The following is a 23976-nucleotide window of genomic DNA, read 5'->3' as shown; positions in this document are numbered from 1 at the left end:
TGATAGAGTGATCATTTAAAGTCAGCATCTGCAATCATATACTTATCAAACCATCTGATCAGTCATATGTTTTTATTCAACATTTCTACTCCCACAGTTCTTTCTCTGGATGTGGATAGTGTTCTTTCTTATAAATTCCTCTGGATTGTCCTGGGTCATTGCATTGCTGCTAGTAGAAAAGCCCATTACATTGGATTGTGCCATAATGTATTAGTCTTTGTGTACAATGTTCTCCTGGTTCTGTTTCTTTTGCTCTGAATCAATTCCTGGAGGTCTTTCCAGTTCACATGGAATTTCTCCAGTTCATTATTCCTTTCAGGACAATAATATTCTATCATCATCAGATACCATAATTTGTTCAGCCATTCCCCAATCGATGGACATCCCCTCATTTTCCAATTTTTTGCCACCACAAAGAGCGCGGCTATAAATATTTTTGTAGAAGTCTTTTTTCCTTATTATCTCTTTGAGTTCTCTATTTTTTTAATGATGCCATTCTACCATAAATTGTTTTCCTGGTTTTGTTCAATTTACTTTTCATCAGTTCAAACATGTCTTCCCAGGTTTCTCTGTAACTTTCCAATCTGACATAACTTATGGGAGAGAATAAGGGAATAAACATTTATACACCATCTCTTGTGTGGCAGGTACTGTGCTGGACACTTTTTACAAACATAGCTTTTGATTCTCATGGCAGCCCCAGGAGATATATGCTGTTAATCCCATTTTCAGTTGAGGAAACTGAGGCAAAGATACTTCCCAGGTTCATATAGCCAGTAAGTAAATGAGATGGATTTGAACTTAGATCTTCTTGTCTCTCTACTCAGTGCTCTATCCACTGAGCTACTAGCTGCCTTAATATGACAATATCATGGCATGATAAAATTCTATTACAGTCACATAATATATTTTGTTGAGCCATTCCCCAGTTGATATGCTTCCCCTTTACTTTTCAGTACCATACCACCATAAAATAATTAAAGAGTATTAATAAAGATGTACCATTATTCTAGAAGATCAATGCTCTTAACCAAACCATGATAGACAGACTAAATATACAGCATGCCACACACATTTTGTATATGGACAATTTGTTTTGTTTGATCATGAATATGTTTTCAAAGGATCCATTTTTTTCAGTGTAGAAGTTTGGAGAAAAAAGAAATATTATTTGAAATAAAAAAATTAGAAGTATTAAGTGCTATCTTCTAAGTGAAGCCTTTCCTGATCCTCTAATTGCTAATGCATTTCTACCCTAACCCTTCTCCATTACTTAGATCTGTTTTGTACATAGCATATAGCATCATGATGCCTCCTCTATTGAAGCTCCTTAAAGGTAGAGACAGTTTATCAGTTGTCCTTGTATCCTAATCACTCAGCTTGATTTCTGATATAAAGTAAGCACCTATATTCTTTGATGTGTACAGAATATATTTAAAGTAATAAGGAGGGGAGAAAGGGCACTAGCAGCTAGGGAATAAGGAAAAGAGTGGCATTTAAATTCTTTTATTAAATTTTACTTAAATATATATATATATATACACACACACACACACACACACATATATATATATATACATATAATACACGCACATACACATATATGTATTTGTAGAGATAGTTATATAGTTCCCTGGGGTAAGTACTAGGAACTGAGATCAGGTTGGATTTTCTAGAGGAGGCTTCTGAGAAGAGTCTAGAAGGAAGTTAGCTTTACCAGTGCTGAAAGTTTGTGTATCATTCTATTTTGAATTTAAGTGTTTTTATCATATGTGGTTTCTATCCCAATACTGATGAATCCGTGGGATTTTGAAAAAATGGAAATAACCACAGTATCACGTACCGGCAAGGAAGCTTTCTAATGACATATGTTTTAACTGAAAATCATACTCAGTGTTTTGTTCTTAACTGCCTTGATTGTTTAAAGCACCAGCCAACAGATTGAGCACATTTATAAAGAATGATGAAAACGTTAGAATTTGGGGATTTTCTGCCTCATTAAATTCAATTCATGATAAAGTCAAACTATCACACTGATGATGTCATTGGTCCTTTTCAAAACAAAGGAAGAACAACATTTCATGTTACTTCCCTCCATGTACTCTCCATTCTATTCAAACTGACCTCTCTGACCTCCTTGATTTTTCCCCTGTTTATGATACTCTTTCTTTCACTCCTTTGTCTTTGTGCAAATGATCTCCCATGTCTAGAATAACCATCCTCCCTATTTCCACCCATAGAATCCCCAACTTCCTTCAAAGCACAGTTCAGATGCCCACTCCCACACAGTCTTTCCAGATCTTCAAATGTGAATTCAACTTACTTTTTGAAGCTATTTTATATATACAGTACTATAAATTTACTTTTCTATTTACATTATCTCTCTTTCCAGTAAAATGTGAACTCTTTTGAGGGCAGGGATTGTTCTTGTTGTTCTATACCCCCAGCATCTACTACAATGACTGGTACATGGATGATGCTTAATAAACATTATTTTTACATTGAATGATCTTTATGTTCTAAGCAAGAAAAAAAAAATCAGTCACCCTTGATTAAAAATGATAGATATCCCTCTTAAAAAAACCCATGGTGATCAATCTATTAAAACTTTTACTTTATGGTAGGATAATGTTCCTCCTCTTTAAGGTATAAGATACTCTACCAGATTATAAAATATGCAACATACAATGTCACACATCAAACAAGTATTGCATGCTTACCGTGTTCAGAACACTGGACTAGTCATTTAGAGGGAAACAGATTTTATACATGAAATGAAATGTCAGACTATAACCTCTGGTTATAGTCTATGAAGAGAGTAAGCTAGCAATATAGAAAATTATAAAGTACAACCGTGCACTCTATGTGGGCTAAAAGGAGAGGCTTAACTGAACAAGAAAATGAGTGAAATCTTTCTGTAGGAGTTTAACAAAAACATAATGCAACAATTGTAGAATCAGAAGACTTGGGGGGAGTATTAGCTATTAATTACTTTATTAGATATATGACCCTGGGAGTAATTAAACTTGAAGCCTCAGTTTCCTTGTCTGAAAAATTATAAGCAATTCCACTGACTTCAGAGGGTCATAATAAGGAAAACACTTTGTACAATTAAATGTGCTTTGAGAACTATTTAGCCTACTGGGAGAAACACACTCTTCTTCATATGTACATTTCCTCTATGGATTGCTTACTATGGTATGATTGTGTGTTTGGGCAGCAATATTTTATGTGCACAGACCCAGGGAGAACTGAGAAGAAGAACCCAGGCTAGTTGGTAATACAGTTTTCCTTAGTAGTCATAAAGGAAGGGGATTTTAGCTTCATCACATGTAACTGACCCCTTATTTTGAAAGATAATGAATCATCCCAAGTTAAAACATGAGATATGTCAGGGGGGGAAGTTGTTTTAAAAAATGACTTTACAACCATTTCCTTTTGAGCTATGACTTCTGAAACTGGAATGTGATCCAAAATAGTTTTTCCTTTGAAGCCAACATTTGTCTTAAGAATTTTTATTGTGTCTCTTCCCCTTACCCATGTCCCACTTTTTCTCTCCTCTCTGCTCTACAGATTTACACTGACTGGGCTAACCACTACCTAGCAAAATCTGGCCACAAGCGCTTGATTAAGGATTTACAGCAGGACATTACAGATGGAGTACTGCTAGCAGAAATCATCCAGATCATCGGTAAGACCTGCTCTGTGAGAAGGGGGCATGAACAGGCTTGTTGCATGGTGAAATGTGATGTAAGTTTAATGTACCCTGAAATGAACCCTGCAGAAATACATCCTGATGTGACCATATGTTTCCATGCCTCATACGGTTCTGCTTCAATTTAATTTAAAAAATGTTTACATGAGGATGTTTGCAAGAGGCTGTTGAGCCCTCGCTTTAAAAATGGCTAGAACTGTTTGGTTGCATCCCCTGAATTGTCAGAGAAGAATGCTTCCTGAAACCATATGTCTCCCATGTGTGCATTTTGGGAGCTGGAGTGGCTCATGATTTCTGGGATTCCTTGAAATTGTATCCTGATCCGGTGTGGACAATTGTGAAGGGTTTCATGTCAGCAGTCATTTGGCACTCGCCAGAAAATTAGCATGCCCTTCTTCACACCCTCTTTCATGATTTGTACATGAGGAAGTGCCGGCCGCTAACAAGTGTGCAAAGCTTGAAAAAGGAAGTCAGGAAAAGCAAAACAAAACAAGGCATTTTTTTTTTCTGGGGGTTTGCAGTCTGAGATATTTTTCTTCATTGCTATTTTCATTTTTTCTCTCTTCTTACTTACTTCCTCAAATTTAGCAAATGAAAAGGTTGAAGATATCAATGGATGCCCCAGGAGTCAATCTCAAATGGTAAGGACTTCATTTATTCTCAGTATGTTTTCTCCTCTTCTTATGGCCAGAGAATTAGAATAGTGAACTTTGGGAATCAAAGTGGACTGTGAAATGCCTCTCAATTCCTTTTTCTATTTCATATCCACTTTAGACTCTTCTTGATCATAGGACCCATCCTGCCAATTTCTGGTTAGGAGGAACCCAGAGCACAGAACATAGTAGTGGTTACAGAATTTTATATGTGTGAATTCTCATCAACATACCTCCAGATGTTTTGTCAGATCCTGAACTTGGAGTTTCCTGATTTTCTGACTAATTGAATTTAACTTTGGTTTTGATGTCAATAAATCTCATAACCAATTTAAAATGGAGCCTTTTTGTCTGAACAACTGGTTTGAAGGATAGGACTTGCCAAGTGAGCTCTTTTTTTTTTTAATAAATGACATTTTGATTTGTATATAACTAAGTCCAATTTAAACATACTGACTCCTTAACACTTTTGGAACCAGAAGTAAAAATATGTTGCTGGAAGTTCTCTAAGCTATGATTACAAGTTAGATATGACTAACAATTTTTTCAGTATGTTGTGTATGAAATGTTATTACCCCTCCTTCTTACTAACTAATAATGCTCAAAGAAAATTTTATTGCAGCAAACTTAAGAATAAATGTTAAAACTCAAAGCAAAATGTGACATCACCCATCTCCACCCTTGCCGTTTGTTGATTATCTTCATCTATTGGTGAAAAATAGAAATACAGAATACTTCAAAATAAATGCATCTAGTGGCCTAGCAGTTATTTTTCATTGAAAGCCTCTAGGTTTGTTATTGTCCTTATAATTGTTCTAGCACAGTGCCCAGCACACATTAGGTACTTAATATATGCTTATTAACTGAATGAATCACTAATGACTCATGCCAAGGAGTATAGGAAAATAAAAATAAAATAATGATGACAACAACTATAACAATAATTCATTGGATCAGAAAATATCGTAAAAAGAGTAGTAGATGTGGCATTGGGAGACTCAAGTTCAAATCCTGGCTTTGAAAGTTTTTAGATGTGAGCACCTAGGTGGCTCAGTGGAATGAGAGTCAGGCCCAGAGATGGGAGGTCCTAGGATCAAATCTGGCTTCAGACACCCCCTAGTTGTGTGACCCTGGGCAAGTCACTTGACCCCCATTGCCTAGCCCTTACCACTCTTCTGCCTTAGAACCAATACCCAGTATTGATTCTAAGACAGAAAATAAGGGTTTAAAAAAAATCATTAGCTAACTTTTTAAATGTAGAATTTTGTGAAATACTCCAATGATCTCATACAATACTAAATATGAGAATAGAAAAGGTATGTTTTATGGGTAATTAGGATAGAAGAAGGCCATTGTTCTGGTTGCTTTCAGAAATAAGTTACATTTTGGAAATCAATGAGGTATGTATTTTGAACAATGTACTTTCATGGATGTGTTCATTTAATGATCCTTATAGTTTCATTTCAGGAATTTATTTGAGAGCTGAAAATCTGATGTTTGTATTTTCATAGATTTAAATCTGGAAGGGACATTAGCCATCATGTAAAGTCCTTCCTTTTATCAATGAAGAAAATTGAAACCAAAGACTGTGGGTTAAAAATGACTTTAGTTCAACTCCTTCATTTTACAGAAAAAAAAAAAAGCACTGATCATAAACAGAATCAGAAGGGATGCTACAGGTAGCTTAGTCCAGCATCCTTTTTTTTTTTTCTTAATAGCTGAAGAAACTGAGACAATAAACTTGGGGCAAAAAGGAAATTTAGAGGCCATCTAATTTAACTTTCTTCTTTTATACATGAGGAAACCGAGGCCAAAATAGGTTGTGACTTCCATTCAGGAAATATTTCAGATATAATTCAGAATTAGGTTCTCTTATTACAGATCTGGTTCCCTGCTAACCCAGAAGGTGAGGGGGTTAACCCAATAACACATAGGATATATACAGCCAAGCCAAATCCCAAGTCTTTTGATTCTAAATCCAATATATATTGATAGCGAAGTTTTCCTTGACCTTTAAATATTGTTGCTTTATTCCTTTTAATTTATTAATTGGTTTATTTTCATCTCTGATCTTCCAACTTCTTTTTTATTATATTTTTTCCAGATTCTCTATAGATGGAATTCTCAGTAATCTTTTTTTTTTAATATTTTATAACACTTGTTCTCTCACTAGTTTTATTTCAGCATAAAAAACAAAATCTTGGTTTTCCACAAAGCCACATTTTGGGAATCTCTTAAGAATTCTGATGGGATTATTTGAGCTTGATAAAATAGAATATAGAGGATAAATCTCCCGGGCCCGAAGTCAGGAAAACCTAAGTTCAAGTTTGACCTTAGACACCTATTAGCTATGTGACTGGGTAAAACTCTTGACTTCCTAATCTATAAAATGAGGATAATAATAACACCTACCTTCAAACGGTTGTGGTGAGAACTAAATATGACAATAATTGGAAAGTGTTTAGCACAATGCCTGGCTATTTACTATGTAATAGTAAATTATATATAAATGTTTATTTGTATTATTATAAATTCTAGATGAATAACCAGTCCTTTAGATACTTAACCAAAAGTTATTGTCTTTGGAATTTTCTGAAAGAGTAGATTTTTCCTTGGAAACTTATTTTGTTGTTGTTGTCTTGTTGCTTCTGGTAGTGAATGATATGTAAAAAAAAAACAAAACTTTTTTTAATGTTTTACTAATCTAACGTATGTATAAATGAAAACTAGGAAATGTATCTCAGTTTAAAAAAGGATTAATTTGAGCCAGTTTGTGTTTTGTCTGAATGTATCATTGATCCTAATTCATCAAATGTGTTTGGCAACTTTAATCTAAAATTATCTCCCCTATTACAATAATGAATTACAGAAGAGCATTTAAAGTAATGGCATTCTTATCTATAATGAATTACAGAAGAACTTTTAAAGTAATGGCATTCTTATCGGTTATGCCATTTCTTTTCTCTGTTCCAATGAGTTGATACTATATTAAAGAATAAGAATATCACAATTTTATAAGCTCAGGGAGGAAATCAGAACAAGGTTTGTTGTTCAGTTGTTCACTTGTATCTGACTCTTGTGACCCCATAGACCATAGGTCTCCCCTTGGGGGTTTTCTTGGCAAAGACACTGGAGTGGCTTGCCATTAACTTCTCCAGTAGATCCTTTAGTCAAGCATTCAGAGGTTAATTGACTTTCCAGAGATAACACAGCTAGGAAGTATCTGCCAGAAGATTTGAATTCAGGTCTTTTTGACTCTGTTCTTAAACACTGAGGTTAGCTGATTGACAATGTAACTACCAATGCACAGAATCTGGTGTGGATTATAACTGAGTAACATTTTGGCACTGTAAGATAATCAAGGGACCACATGATTGAAGAATCTGGGGAATGGATCTGTTTCTAAATGCCTAGAGAGAGATAAATGAGATCCTCAGTGTAAAGCACTCAGCATAGTGCCTGACACTTTTTAATGGTATGCATTTATTTTAATATTATTATAAACTTTAGATAAATCACCAGTCCTTAAGATGTTTAACTGAAATTTCTACACCTCAATAGTTTACACATTTTGTCTTTGGAATTTTCAGAAAAGTCTTACCTTTGACACTAATTTTTTTTTAATACTGATTCTGGATGTGAATGACACATGAAGACAGAAATGGAGACGGTCTTCATTGGTATAAGAAATTTAATTGTTTATATATATATATATATTTATATATGATGAAATGTTCATTGTAGATACTCCCCATAACAATGAAATTATATCAATTTCATTGGTATAAGAAATTCCCAGTAAAAAAAATCCTTCTAAACTAAACAGCTCATTATTTCCACTGCAGTGGAAACCTTCTTGAATTGGCTGAGGTATTGATTGATTGTGACTTTTTTATCGGAAGTAAAATTTGAACTCAGTTCTTTCTGTTTTGTAGGCAAGTTCTTTAACCATGTGTCAAGCTTCCTCACTGTTCTTTAAATATCATTTATTTTATTATTTTATCATATATTATTATATACAACTTATATTTCATCTCTTAAATGCTTACAAAAGAACGTCCCCTTTTGATGGTTCTAAATCCCATTCTACCCTGAAATGGAAAGTTTCCTTGGCAGCCCAAAACAACATAAAGCATGAAGACAACCTTGTCCTTGAAGATAATCAACATGTATTTCCTAGTGTGACTCACTGTAGCCCTTCTTAGCTTTGGACAACATTGAAAAGTTGGCATACCCTGTATATTTGCTATAAAACTCCTCATTTACAGGTCCTGGATATGATTTTCCTCTCCAGGAAAGTGTGTGTAGTTCAGGAAGTCCTTTTAGATATTGCACAGTTGTGAAGCACTATGTAATTGTAAATTCTTGTACAAGTCAACTAGAAGTCAATAGAAGCTGATCCTTAAGGCAGCTAGGTGGGATACTATATGGACTGCTAGTCCTCCAGTGAGGAAGACTCATCTTTGCTGCTTTCAAATCTGGCTTCAGACACTTAGTAGCTGTGTGATCCTAAGCAAGTTTCTTAGACCTGTTTGCCTCAGTTTCTTTATCTGTAAAAGAAGCTAGAGAGAGAAATGGTAAACCACTCTAATATTTTTGCCAATAAAATTCCAAATGAAGTCACACAGAGTAGAACATGACTGAAAAAAGAAATGAACAAGAAGAGGCAATGGATAGGAGGAGGGAAAGGAGAATAAAATAATACTTTTTAAAAATATCCTTTTTTTCAGAGTCAGAAAACTGTAAGAGAGATATCCATTCCAAAATATCTCAGAAATAGAAATTCTTTAAATAATAAATTCATTCATTCTTTGAGGGCACTATAGTATAGTGCAGTGATGGGCAAACTTTGTAAAGAGGGGGCCAAAGGAAAGGAAATGCTCATCTGTCAGTCTGTTTCTAAGGCAACTCTTTTGAAGGTTCATTGTATTGTACCCTACTCATTGTATTCGTCAGATTAGGAATCATGTAGCACAGCCAGATAGAACCTTTCAGGGGGCTGCATCTGGCCCACAGGCTGTAGTTTGCCCATCACTGGCATAATGGATAGACAGATGGCTCCAAGGTTAGGAAGAGCTACCTCCTATTATAAAGTGCCTTTCTGACCATGGACAAATCACTCACCCATTCACTTAGATGCCTGAGACAGCTCTGTAGAGCAGGTACTGACTCACTTTGGTAGGGAATGATTTCTCACTGGTACTTCCCTATAACAATGAAAACAGGAATTGAAAACCTTTTCTCCTCTTCTCCCTACTATTTATTCTTTAATATGTTGCAACAGAGAGTGAATGTAAAAAAAAACAAAAAAACAAAAAACAAAATTGTAACTGGAATGAGCTAACTGGGGAGTGGGGATAAAAGAGAAAAGCAACCCATGGAAGTGAGTTTCCCAGAAGTTTTACTATAGCATAATATCAAATTCCTGCTTCACGAATGCTCGGAATACATAAAATTCCTCAGTCTCTAATAGGCTCTAAGAGTAAACATTTGGGAAGGTCTTTAACGTGGACAGGCTCCTTTAATTTTTTTTAAATGGGAAATTAGTTCAAAACAAGAGTCTCTCTGCATATCTTTCATTTTTGTCTGGCAATCCTGCACTTGTGCCTTTGTATTTCAAGTAAATGGCATGCATGTTTTTGGCTATTTTTAATCGGGTGGGCATTCTGGACATTCCTGGTATTTATAGTGGACTAGTTGATTTCCTAGTATAAGCTCACTAAAGTTGTGAGTTGAGGCATACATACATGTTTAATCCTGTTACCACCCACCTAGCAACGTATGCCCTGAATGCCCTGATCAACAGGTGGTGCCAGATAAGCGCCTCTGTCTTAGTGATGTTAAGCTCCATGTTTCACAAGGTCTTACATGCTAGTCTCCAATTTTCCCAACAGGTTACATCTCAGCTGAATCTAAAAGTAGAATACCAGGAACCACTCTCCTGAAAGAATTACGTTAAACTGTGATTTTGAAATTGGAAATAGCCCTAAACTTAATACTTTTAGCCATAGCCTTGTACACTGGACAATACTGGAGTCAGAGGACAGAAGTTTCATATTGTACTTCAAGTACATTATCTCTGTGACCCTGGACGTCACTTAAATTCTCTGACCCTCATTTTTCTCATCTGTAAAATAAATGTCTCTAGGGTCCCTTTCACCTCTAAATCTATGCTCTCCTGATGCTAATATAGACCTACCTAGATTCTAGCAGAAATTTATCTGATGTAGATTGTGTGAGTATATTTAGAGTTAGAGAGTTTTTCTATGATTTTCCTGGTTTTCTGATAAAGGAATAGTAATTTAGAGTGTTTGAGAAACTCAAAGATACATAGAAATTGAAGGTAGAAGGGTGGAAGGAATAAACATTTTATAGTTTCTCCTGGCTAGTGTCTAAGGTCAAACTTGAACTCGGGTCATCCTGATTTCAAGCCCAATGTTCTATCCATTGTGGCCCCTAGCTGTCTCTAACGAAATATCTAGGAATACTGAATGGAATTGAATCTAGCAGGCAAATCAGTAGTTTCACTACTGAAAATCATTTTCCACACAATTATGTTCCAAGTTCCAACACTGGCACTTCCCATTAATTAATAATGTAAGGGGGAATCCACAAACACCTGGAGTATATCCGTACTCAGCAGAATGGAACCTGTCACTGTCGAGATATCTAGAGCTATTTTATTGTCTTTTAAAGACCAGATTCATCAGGCTATTACTTATATCTATTCATCTTTTTGAAAATTTTTAATTTGTTATATATTGATATAATTAAAAAATTTTTTTTAAAACCCTTACCTTCCGTCTTAGAGTCAATACTGAGTATTGGTTCCAAGGCAGAAGAGTGGTAAGGGCTAAGCAATGGGGGTCAAGTGACTTGCCCAGGGTCACACAGCTGGGAAGTGGCTGAGGTCAGGTTTGAACCTAGTCTCTAGGCCTGGCTCTCAATCCACTGAACTACCCAGCTGCCCCTCTTTATATAATTTTAATGATCATTTTTGTACATTTTGTGTTCCATGTTCTCTCCCTCCCTCCCTCCCTCCCATCCTTCCTCTCTCCCCAAGATGGCAGGAAATGTTATATAAGCTGTACATTTTTTTTTATCAAATAATAAATAATTCCATGTTCATCACATTATAAAAGAAGACATATTGTTTACATTAGAGAAGAATTCATGGAGAATTCTTAGTCTTCTTAATTATATAAAGTATTGTTTTTTCCCTCTAATTTACTCATAGTAACAGGTTCCTAATGAGGTAATGACTCATTTTAATTTGACATATATATATGCATATATATATATGTGTATATATATATATATATAATAACACTCTTTAAATGATGGGCCTCATGCTAGGCTAAGGAACTGCCTCTTCAAGGGAGTTCAGTAATTCCTTTGTAACTTGTAGTCCTAGAGAATTGCCTAGAAAACTGAGAAAGGCAACTAGATGGTATAATTGATAGAGGACCTGGTCTGGTGTTAGGAAGTTCTGAGTTCAAATGTGATCTTGGACACTAAGTGTGTGACCTTGGACGAGTCACTTAACCCTGTTGATCTCACTTTCTTCATTGTTAAAATGAACCACAGAAGGAAATGGCAAACCATTCCAGTACTTTCCCCAAGAAAACCCCAAATGGGTCCATGAAGAGTCAGACAGGACTTAATGATAAGAATAACACTAAGAAGTTAAATGAGTTGTTCTGGGTCAAAGCACCTGGTGTAAGAGTCAAAGCTTGACCTCGAATATTCTTGCTTTCAAGGAGATCTCACTCTTTCTTTCTCCGTGCTGCCTTTCACAGAGTGGAGATATAAAGACAAAGAGGCAACAGACCCTATTCTTGAAGCGATAAAATACTGCAATGCTTTTCAGGGTTTCCTTAAATCTACAAATGGCATGCTACAATGTTGTGCTGTTAGAACTTGGTGGGATAGACTAAATTGAGTGCAAAACCTCTTTACATATTTGTCCTACTATTTCTGGGGTTGTTTATCCTTTTCAATAGTCAGAGACAAGCTTTCTAACAAAAATAGGTCTGATCACTAAAGAAATACTGAGAGCTTGCTTTCCTTATTTAACTTTCAAATTCCTTTGATCTCCTAGTTGATTTTTCATCAAGACTTGCACTGGGGATAGAGAGAACTTAAATTAATCTTGTTAGGGAGCTGCTTTTGAAAGTATTGAAGTGTCTTTCTGATATTTACAAATGAGTTTATAGTGGAAATAAATGGTAGTCATTTAAAGAATGAAGATCTTCTATTTCAATTTTAAATAATCATTTATTTTCATATAATATTCATTTCTTAACATTCAATTCCCTTCTCTTATGTAGCTGTCGTATCTTTAAATAAAGAAATGGAATGGGGGAGGGGAACAATATGATAACCATTATACATTTGAAGGCATGCAAGACCTATTTCCCTATTAGACATGTTAAAAAATTAATATTTTCTAATTACATCAAAATACCTGTAACTCTGACATAACACTGGTGTAAGTACTTCATCCATTGAAACATGATGAAGCCCCTTGATAACTTAGTAGGTGATCAATAGCCTTATAAGTCATTGAATTAAAACTAGAAGAGATGTTAGAGATCATTGGGCCCAAGAATTCTTAAACTTTTTGTGTCAGTGACCTCTTTGGATATAGGTAAATATTATAGTCCCTTATCAGAATATATATTTTTTCAAAATAATTTAAGAGAACAGTCATTTTGAGTTAGAAGTCAGTGAAAAAAAATCATTTTTTTTTACCTGCCAAATCCATGGACTCCTTCAAATAAGAACTTTTGCTGTAGTCAAATGCCCATTTTTTAAGTGAGAAAAGTAAGGTCAAGAGAAGGCTGTACTTTGCCCCAGTTCTGTTTACTAACTGCATGGACTTCAAATAATGCCACAACCATCATCTATATTGCTGTGGGTTTTGCCTTAAAAAATAACACATTCTTTGAGTATTCACAGTTAACTTAATTTTACCTGAATTACTCATTGCTCAATTGTTTTGTCTTCTGGATGTCTTTGCCATTAAGAGTATATTTTTAATGAAACACAATCATAAAGGGATAAAAGAAGTTTGTGGTATTTCCATCAGGTTTTTATTTTTATCCCCAATCGCTCCTTTCTACCCTGAATACTTTGGAAATACAATATTTTTTTCTTCCTTCCACCACATCTCTTTTACAGAGGCCTAATGGCAAAAAGAAACTATATGCAAAGAATCATTGCTGTTCTTTTAGACACTGGGTACAGTGTATGCAACCTGATTCTAAGAAAAATCCTAATTCTGAAAAATAGGATTGCTTTAAACATATACCAGACAATTAGAAAGCTCTTTACTTTAATGCTTTTGATGTTCTAACCATTATATTCTAAGAATAAGAGGGGGTGAGGGAGAGACAGGCTGAGGAATTGTCTGGACCAAAAAAAATGGTTTTAAATCAGTTATTTGAAATCCATTAGACTCCTCCACACCTAGTGATTGCACATTACTCATCATACAGTCTACATTCCAGCCATACTAGGTTACTTGTTGCCTCCCTTACTTCTTTTTCCAGGATATTTCTCTAGGCGTAGAATTCTTTCTTTTCTTACCTTTACTACTTAAAATCCATAGCTTGCTTCAAGCCTCAACTTTAGTATCACCTTCTTGGTGGGACAGTAGATAAAACATTGGGCCTAGAGTCCAGAAAACTTCAGTTCAAATTTAGCCTCAAAAATGTACTAGCTGTTTGACTTTTTGCAAACCATTTAACCTCTCTCAATCTTAATTTCTCCTACTCTGAAATGAGAATAATAATATGGGTATATGTCTCAGAGGGTACTCATAAGGAATAAAAAGGACCTCTATAAAGCATCTAGCACGATTCCTCTCTCCCTCTTTTTCTTCCTCCCACTCTCCTTCCCTTCCTTCCTTCTGTAAAGGGTTAATTTTGGGGGATAGGCATTTGAACAAAAGTCAGGAGAGCAGCTTCTTAAACAAAAAATGTTTTTTTTTTTAAATTAGGAAAATATGGATAGGAAATAGAAAGGAGGAAAGTGAGAGACATCTTATAATAGCTTATAACTATACCTAAGATCCCAATCCTAACTAACATTTTCTTGAAAAGCCTAAATCTATCTGCCTTCAAGGGCAATGCCTAACTTTTCTACTCTATCTAATGATTTACCTACTATCTATCCATCTACCCAAGATACTCAATAATCAATAAGGCTCTTAAGGTCTTAAATCCACTTCTCTCTGACTCCTCACAGTCCCAGAGAAAGCGAGCCACACACTCCTCACCTCAGAGGACCCAGAGACAAAAGCCCCTTCCAACTGCCAGCTCTAATTGACTCACTTTCAGCTACACCCTTCTAACTGTCACTAACTGACAGTTTGCACTGCAGGGGGCTCTTATTTAGAAATCTTTTTGCTCCCTCTTCTCTTAAATAGAAAAAGGGAGAAATTAAGAAAAACTCTCTTAATATGTGTTTCCTTCCTTCTTTCCTTCCCTCCTTCCTTCTCTCCTCTCCTTCCTTCTCTCCTTCCTTCCTCCCTTCCTTCCATATCTCCTTCCTTTCTTCCTTTTCTCCTTCCTTCCTTCTTTCCTTCTTTCCTTCTTTCCTTCCTTCTTTCCTTCCTTCCCTCCCTCCCTTCAACCTGCCTTCCTTTATATCCACCAAATCTGAATCATATTGTTGTTTGTGCTTCCATCCCCATCAAGTACAAATTTAATAATATATCATATTATAACTTAATTATATAGAGCATTTATAATTAATATCCATAATCATATATAACACATAATAATTACAAATGCATATATATATACACCCATATATCATATCATTTGATTTGGATTTACTTATTCATATAAACAGAGCATAAACATCCTGAGCAAAGGGACATATTGTTCACTTGTTTTAGTCATATCTATCTCTTTGTGATTCCTTTTGGGGTTTTCTTGGTTTGCCATTTTCTTTCCAGCTCATTTTATGGATGAAGAAACTGAATCAAACAAGAATAAGTCACTTTCCCAGGGTCACAAACTAGTAAATATCTGAGGCTGGATCTGAACTCAAATCTTCTTAAGTCCAGACCAAGCACTATATCTGTTGTGGCACCCAGGGGTTAGTAAGGACATATAAAAATGGGTTAGTTTTTATCTTTGTATTCCCAGTGCCTAAGAAAAAAGAAGCCTTTAATGTTTATAGAATTAGACAAAATGAAATCCAAGTTTGTTTAAATGAATTCAGTTTTTACAAAACTACATGTACTAATATGTATAAACAGTATAACTTCTAGTGGTTTCATGAACTATATAATTTTCAGGTTTTTAGATATTTTAAATTTAAGCATAAGCAGTCTAAATTAATTTCTGGAGTTTTAAAAATTCATGAGGAACCTCCTCTTACATTCCACTACATGAAACTCAAAGGATGACCAAGATAAAAAAAAATGGGAGGTTTTAGCTGAAAATGTGTGTACATATACATACATACAAAATAATGTGTGTGTGTGTGTATATACTTACACACTTATGTATGCACATGCACAGACAGAAACAGGTATAGCTATAGATACAGGTAATTTGCGGGCAGCTAGGTAGTACAGTGGACAGAGCACCAGACCTGGAATGAGAAAGACCTGAGTTTAAATCTGGCCTCAGAGAACTTATTAGCTATATGATTCTGGCAAATAACTGTTCCCTGTTTGCCTCAGTTTCTTCATTTATAAAATGAACTGTAGAAGGAAATGGCAAACACCTCCAACAACTTTGCCAAGAAATCCTCAAATGGGATCACAAAATCAGATATGATTGAAACAACTAAAATATATATATACTGTTTTAAATTTATACTACATCACAGAACCTCGGAATTAAAAGAGATTAAATAGGTACTTTTGTTTCAATTTATACTTCACCAACAGTCCTTTCTGTGTCATCTTTGATTAAGGAGTCATTGTAAATAGACTTCTAGTGAAGCAGCATCATCTTCATCTTGAGACACACCTTTCCCCATTTTTATTACCTCTAATAAGTGAGATAATGCTGTTCCTTATGTGAAGCCAAAATTGGACTCTCTATTCTTCAACAGAGTAAATTATTTACTCTTTTTGATTCTGCCCTGTGGGGCTAAGTTGAACAAATTCTAGATTTAGACTACTATTGAGGCATAATTTTCAGGAGACATATTAGAAAACATCTAGGCCAACCTTTTTCATTATAGATGAGAAAATTGAGGCTTAGGACTCATAAGTGATTTGACCCATGTAAAAAGGAATGTAAAAGTCATAAACCTAACATCTCTTCCCTTAAAATGATTTAAGATAGTTATCCTGCCAACATTTTAAACCATCTCTTCTCCATACTATATATCTCTTTTTTCTTTCCAATGATTTTTGTAAAGAATTGTTTTGGTCATCATTCTTTTCTGGACATTCTCCAGATTACCAATATATTTCCTAAAATATAACACTGGGAATTGAAGAAATTTTCTGGATGGGCATCTGTCTAGGACAGAGTACAGCATGACAACCATCTCTCTTTTTCTGGAAATGATGCCTCTCTTAATGCAGCTTAAGATTTTGTTTTAAATGTTATGTTGGATATTTTTTTTCTATTTAATGTTTCACAAGAAAACAATCTTCACGAGAATTTGTTACACAAAGACAACAAAACAAAAATAGAATAACAACTAAATTCCCATACCGTGATATGGAATCAATCCATGCTTAATCTTATCTCTCAAACTGTTTATGACTACACTGTTGTAGTATTTTCATTGGAACTCAGAATCAAGATACTAAGGTTCTCACTATAATGTCTCAGCTGTTAAATTAAGATAAAAATATATTCACTTTGTTGTATTTAATATGTCAAGAAGGTAGAAAAATTCATTCCATAAATCTTTTTAAGAATAAAAGTTGAAGTAAAAAAACTTTAGTAACCCATTCTTTGATATCTCAATTAAATAACCAGTTGTCTTTGGCACACTAAATGTGTATACAGGTTGTATCTTTACAGAATGGCAATATGATCTTTTTTTGCATTTTTAAAAACACATTTCGGTGCTATGTACATCAAATTCACTGTTATGCCTTTTTTTCCATGGTCATTTTTGGAAAATCAATAATAGTCTTTATACAGTTCTTGAATATCGTGATTCACTACACACACATACTTTATACACACACACACACACACAAAAAATATTAGTTAGAGATATAGATAGAAAATCTAATTTAATACTAACAACCCTATGAGGAAATTGAATTTTTAAAAATCATAATCTTAAAGATGAGGAAAAGTTGAAGTCAAGTCAGGTAAAATTGATTTGCTCAAGATCACACACTAGAAAGTGCCTGAAGCATTATTTAAATTTAGGACCTCCTAACTCCAAATCTAGAGGGAGTGGTTTTATCTTTATTTCTTAAAGGCAGGATAGTAACCTATATGTTACTGACTCCCAAAGTAGTCCATTTATCTACTATAATATGGTGATTTTCAGTTTAAAAGTGTTTAATGATTTTTTTGTTTAATGTGAATTAAATGCAGTCACTAATTTTAACTAGAAAATTGACATTGTATGTTGTTACACTTCCATTACTATATTCATCTAAATTGGTTACCAAACAATCAGGTAAGAAATTCATGAGACTGGTCTTGGGGTTGGATATGTTGAGAAAGAAGTGGTCAAAGAATTTTTAGATGTTTCTGGTTTGAATATAAAATTGATAAGGTAGTAGATTTATTCAAAGTGAAAATTGACCACTTTGGTTTTGTGACATCATGATGCAATGGGATAAAGACTATATGTATATACAGTTTTGGAAGAAATCTTTTTTTTTTTTTTTTTTTTTTTTTTTGGTCAGCAATCTCAGTACCTGGGACAGTGCTTGGCACAGAGTAAGCCCCTGAGTGCTTCTTATTTGATTGATTCAGTAATCAGAATTTGTCCTCAAATTACAACTCTGCTACCCGAACTATCACCTTGGGCAAACCACTTAACTCTTCCAAGCTTCAGCTTCTTCATCCACAAGATAAGACCTGGAATTAGTAACTATGATAATGTAAATGTAAAGAATGAGAACAACAAAATAATTGAAACGAATTCTGTAAAATTAGAATATTTAAACTTGGCCAAGAAGAGCTATGAAATTATGAAGGGTTAAATAAGCAGAATCAAGAGAATATAATATATAGCAACAGAAATATTGTTTGAAAACTGTGTGTCAGCATATACAAAGAGAACCAATAAATAGAAATAAGCAAGACATAGTTTTACATAAACATATATTTTTGTTAAGAAATGCTTTCTCTAATGGGGGGGAGAGGAGGAAGATGTGGGAGTTAACTAGATATTTTCATGTAACAAACAAATTAATAACTTTAAATAAATTAAAAAGGGGAGAAAAAGAAGAGCTTTGAGAAAGCACCTAACAACACTTCTTTGCAGTGGCAGAGCACTGTAAGAATTAAACTTTGCATATAAAGTCTAATTTCATCAATATATTGGCTGGTTTTTACCAGGAATTCTTATGTGTGTATATATGTATCTCTCTCCACATTGTCTTTTTTATTCTTTATGTAAACACACACACATACACACACAAAAGATACTGTAACTCTTTTTTTTTTTTTAATGAGAAACCATCCATCATTGCACACTCCTGTGACCTGAACTAATAAGGTTGGTTGAGGATGATAGATTGTATGAGTTCAGTTGTTAGCTACAATTGGGGTAAAGTTGATTGGTTGTCCATACTAAATCCAATACCAGTAATAAGAGTACCGCTATGTAGGGCCATCAGGCTCCCTAAGGAAGGGCAAACTGACTCAGGTCACAAAATGAGCAGATTAAAACTTCTGTGCCAATCAGCTCTGGGTTTTGCTGGAATGGTTGATATATTCCAGATTGGATGAGACAGGGAGACCTAGTGCCAAAAAATAGGGGATTGGACCAGTGGACCTCTAAATTTTGTCCCAGTTCTAGCACCTAAATGATTCTGTGATCTTGTGAATTACAGTGTGCCTTTCTTGTCTCTATTTTCCCATTCCCCTTCAATCTCTCAATGTGATAACTGTATAAACAATCAAATTATTAATCCTATCTATTGCTGATTTGACTTTTAGTTAGCAAATAGAATGGCCTATTGTGAAAACATAAATCTAGTCTTTTGGATCAACAAAATAGAGGGAAGAGAATAGGAAGAGGACTTTGACTTTATTGATTTCATGGTCTGATACACTTTCAATTACAGCTAGACAGTTTGCTTGAACTGGACAGTTTTATACCTGGGTGTAAATCATTATGGTGAGATATGCTGCTCCAATAATTCCATAGCTATGTTCCTCTTGTTCAGTGGGCTCTAAAACAGATCCCTGAAGTATTTTTCTCTGCTTGTGAAAGAGGAGTTAACATAGTAGATCGGTCACAATGACATTTATGTTTTATCTTTTCCTTATTTTACTTCTAATATGCCAGAAGCCACCAAAGTGTTTCTTTATTAATTTAGAGAATGTCTATACCCACAATAAGAACTTTACCCACCAAACTGTGCTAGAAAATATAAATCCTTGCATTGTACAGTGTCCACACTCTCAAATATATGGGTACTTAATTTTCTATCTTTAGTCAGGTAATATATTAGCAACCTCCAATTATATATAATATCTCACTCAATGATTTTTTGCTCATCTATAATCAACCTTATTTCTCATATGAGTATTTATTAGTTTTGTTTATAAAATTTCACTGCAAATTTATATTTTACTTCTTTTTGTATGCTTTGAATTTCTTGAGATCTAGGTCAGCCAAAAAGTGTTACACCTACAACTGTAAAGTTAAGGGGATATGATCAAAGTCTAGAGATAACACATGTAAGAGTGACTAAAAGCCCAGAGGAAAAATGGGACTCCATTTGGTTCTTAGAGAATAGGTAGGACTTAGGTGGTGAGAAATTGAAATGGTATGATAAAAAAAACCCTATGTAAGTAGAACTTGAAGCACATATTGAGTTCTTGGTGATATAAGAACATTGACAAGGTAGAGTACAGGTAGAGGGGGGGCAACCAAAATGGTGAGAGTGTCAGAGAATATGACAAAGTTCTAGTAGATGGAGTGTTAAAATGGGAATGAAGAAGACAATGCTGAAATTTTATCTTAGATATTTAAAGACATATGACTTTAGAAAAGTCATTTAACGTCTTTGGTTCTCAGTTATAAAATGAGGAGTTGAACTAGATGGCATCTGAGGTCCATTTGAATTGTAAATACTCTGTTATGAAACTTATTTGAAAGATCTTGAGATATTTGGTCTTATAAAAGAACATGTAAGGCAGAAATAATAACTGTCTTCAATTACTTGGAAGGTAATTATGGAAGAAAAAATAGACTTATTTTTCATCACCTCAAAACTCAGAGATAGTAGATTCATTCATTCATTCAGCAAGCATGTGGCAACAAGAAAAAATATAACTCTTTAAATAACCTCATCACAAGAGAGTCAAGGAGGCTCAGTCCAAACTTACTTCAATTGGCTGGCCGCTAAAACAGAAATAGTGTAGGTGGATTAGTATTTTAAGCACACTCAAATAAGACTTTGTGCAAGTCTTGAACTATCACTTTAATCAATTAATAAACATTTAACAAGTGCCTACTCTGTGTCCAGCACTGGGTTAAACATTAGAGTTAGAAAAAGAGACAAAAAAGCAGACCTTGCCATCAAGGAACTTACAACAAAAGCAAGCTATCTACAAGATAAATGGGAAATAATTTACAGAGAGGTAATGAAAAAGAGGTAGGGGAAGGAATGATTTTAACTGAGACTTACAGGATGCCAGAGAGGTTAGAATGGAGGAAGTAGAGTGTTCCAGGCATGGGGGACAATTAAAGAAAATATGCATAACTAAGAGATGTGGTATCTTTTTTGTGGAACAGCTAGGAGACCAATATCACTAGATGAATAAAGGAGTAAGATATAAGACCACAAAGGAAAAAGGGGTAGAATATATAATATATAATATGATATGATATGATATAATATATGATATGATATATGATATATGATATGATATGATAAAGGATTAGAATTCCCACAAGAGCATTTTTTATTCAATCCTGGATTCTGAAGGATGTATTTGCATATATAAATTAACTATAGAAGGGATCTGTGTATTAGCTGTCATCTCAGCAGCTAGTTTAACCAAGATGTCTTTGATTTTGTCCCAAGACAATATTCTGTAGTCCAAAAATCCCTGGATTAATATTCAAGGCAAATAGCTTTAGATCATGCTTCTATTACTTCATGCTAATGCAGCTTTGAAGAAACCATTTTACTTTTCTCTACCTCAGTTTCCTTATTTATAAAATCTGGGGGTTAGACAAAGTTGCTGCTAAACACTTTCTCTTCCATCTTTAAACCTATAATTTTATACTCTATCATAATGCAATCCTTTCATTAGGTTCTGGAGAGGTGGATGATCAGTGTCTTCATTTAATTTTTTCTGTTTCATTTAATTTTGTTTAACTTTATTTAGATTCAGTTTGATTCATTTAATAAGTATTAATGATGACCTATTATTTGAATCTCTCTGCTAATTAGAGCAACAGTATATAATTTAGAGAAATGGAGGGAATGGGGATCCCTCTTTGAAGCAATGGAGACCTAGAACGAAGTTCTGTCCCAAACATAAAATTTTTGAGAAACTGTTCAAACCTGTTACCTTTCTTTGTTCAGAAACTCACTAAGAAAACAAATTGCAACAAAAGTACCTTCTTGTTTAGGTATTTCCTGTAACAACGAATCAAAGTATACAAAGTTATGGGACATTTCCAAAGAGTTTTGAAATATAAGACATGCTTTCTGAATTCAAGGAGTTCGTAATCCTATTTAGTGAAGTCAACAAACATCCATTAAGCATCCAGTATGATCCTTGGGGAGTCAAGACATATACATAGGAAAGCCCATATTGGAATTAGGAGCTGGTTTGGGGAAGATGGATAGATGCAGCGAGGTGGTATATCAAAGTGTTGTGTCTAGACTTGTACTCAAGATGAGTTCATTTGGACTCAATGTACTTTCTAGCTATATGATCCCAGATAAATCACTTATTCTCTCTCTGCTTTGATTTCCTCACTTGTAAATTGGAGGTAATCTTGCCAGTTGTCTCCCAGAGTATTGTGAGGATCAAATGAGATAATACTTGCATACGTTGCAAATATTAAAGAATTGTACAAATGCTAGGTACTTCAAGCCACTTAGATATCTATTTCAAATTTTCAGTAATAATTGGAAATCCATGCGAATCTTAAATATATTTTATTTGTTAAATATCTAGGACTTTGCTTACTTAATAAGAAAGTGGTTAATGCTTTATGTTTTCATATTTAGATTTGAAAGAAATGTATAATATATCTCAGCATGTGTATTTATGTTCTTTGAAAAAAGTTTCAGTGTATGAATTACTTATATATTATTGGAAATTATACATGAGGAAATTACCATTCTGTTTAGAAATTGTTCTAAATTCTGATTTTTAATAACTTCTAAATTATTTACTACTTACTATTTAAACTTCTGCCCAATTATGCTTAAAATGTTAAAAAATATATTTTTAAAAGAAAAAAGTTGACCTAAATGCCAGGACTTTTTATGATGATAGACTTTAAGAACACATATAATTAAATAAAACTGTGTCACAAGGAACTATATTTGAAAGAAAAATAAATTCTGAAAGGGACTTTCTCCTTCAGTAATTCTATTTTCTAAGGTTCTAAATTTCAGTTGATATAAATCCCAAGGATCTAATTGGTCAGCATTGCATAGAAAGACATCATTGCTACTCTTTTAGAAGTACTTGAAATAGCAAATACTAAATCCCATGGGAGAAACTAGCTCATTTCTGGAGTGCATGCCTTGTTGATTCAACCTAGTGATAGTTATAACAAAGCTTCAATAATAGGATAGCTGAACAACAATGTTATTAGTTATCTAGAAAATGGTGAGCAATTCATATGTCTTAAAGAAGCAGGAGATAAAAGGGAATAAACAAAGCTCAAATAATCAGAGAGCAGGAGAAAGATACTCAAAGGGTCCTCTAAAAGTCTTGCTGTTTTTGATTGTGGAGTGTTGACTCTAACTGAATCATAGATTTCAAACAGAAAGCCCTTAGGGACCATCTAATCAAAATGCTATTTTTTAATAGGTGAGGAAACTGAGGCTCCTGGAGGTTAAGTGACTTTTTCCATATCACACAAATAGTGACAGACTGGGATATGAAGCCATATCCTCTAACTCCAAGTCTTATATCCTTTTCACTCTTTCTCAACTGGAATCTTGTTTTCTGGATGACTGATAGTAATTTCAAATCTTAGAATGGTTTCTGTTGATCAATCAGTACAAATCCCATGTAACCTGCTTCATTGGCATTTCTTTTTTCCTTAGGGAATGCAATCTATTTTTATTAGGATTATGAGTAAGATGTAATCAGAGAAATGTACAGGAAGAGAGAGGACGGAGGTAATACATTAATTTAAAAAATCAAATGCAAGATACTGTTGAATTGGAAAACAATATTACTACTGTGCTCTGTAATATTAAAATTAATTCTATATGGCTTCAGA

At 34.3% G+C, this 23976-nt stretch overlaps 1 protein-coding gene across 1 annotated transcript in view; it reads left to right on the top strand.

The window, feature by feature from the left end:
* NAV3 (neuron navigator 3) overlaps positions 1-23976 on the top strand; it is a 454139-nt gene that overhangs the window by 114372 nt on the left and 315791 nt on the right. Inside the window, exons 2-3 of the mRNA XM_044679183.1 lie at positions 3574-3691; positions 4304-4356. Coding sequence (XP_044535118.1) covers positions 3574-3691; positions 4304-4356 — 171 coding nt within the window. The remainder of the gene's footprint in view (positions 1-3573; positions 3692-4303; positions 4357-23976) is intronic.

This window comes from Gracilinanus agilis, chromosome 5 (genome assembly GCF_016433145.1).
Source record: "Gracilinanus agilis isolate LMUSP501 chromosome 5, AgileGrace, whole genome shotgun sequence".
Lineage (NCBI taxonomy): Eukaryota > Metazoa > Chordata > Mammalia > Didelphimorphia > Didelphidae > Gracilinanus > Gracilinanus agilis.
The sequence above is the reverse complement of the archived record's forward strand: the minus strand, read 5'-3'. Positions and strand labels throughout refer to the sequence as shown.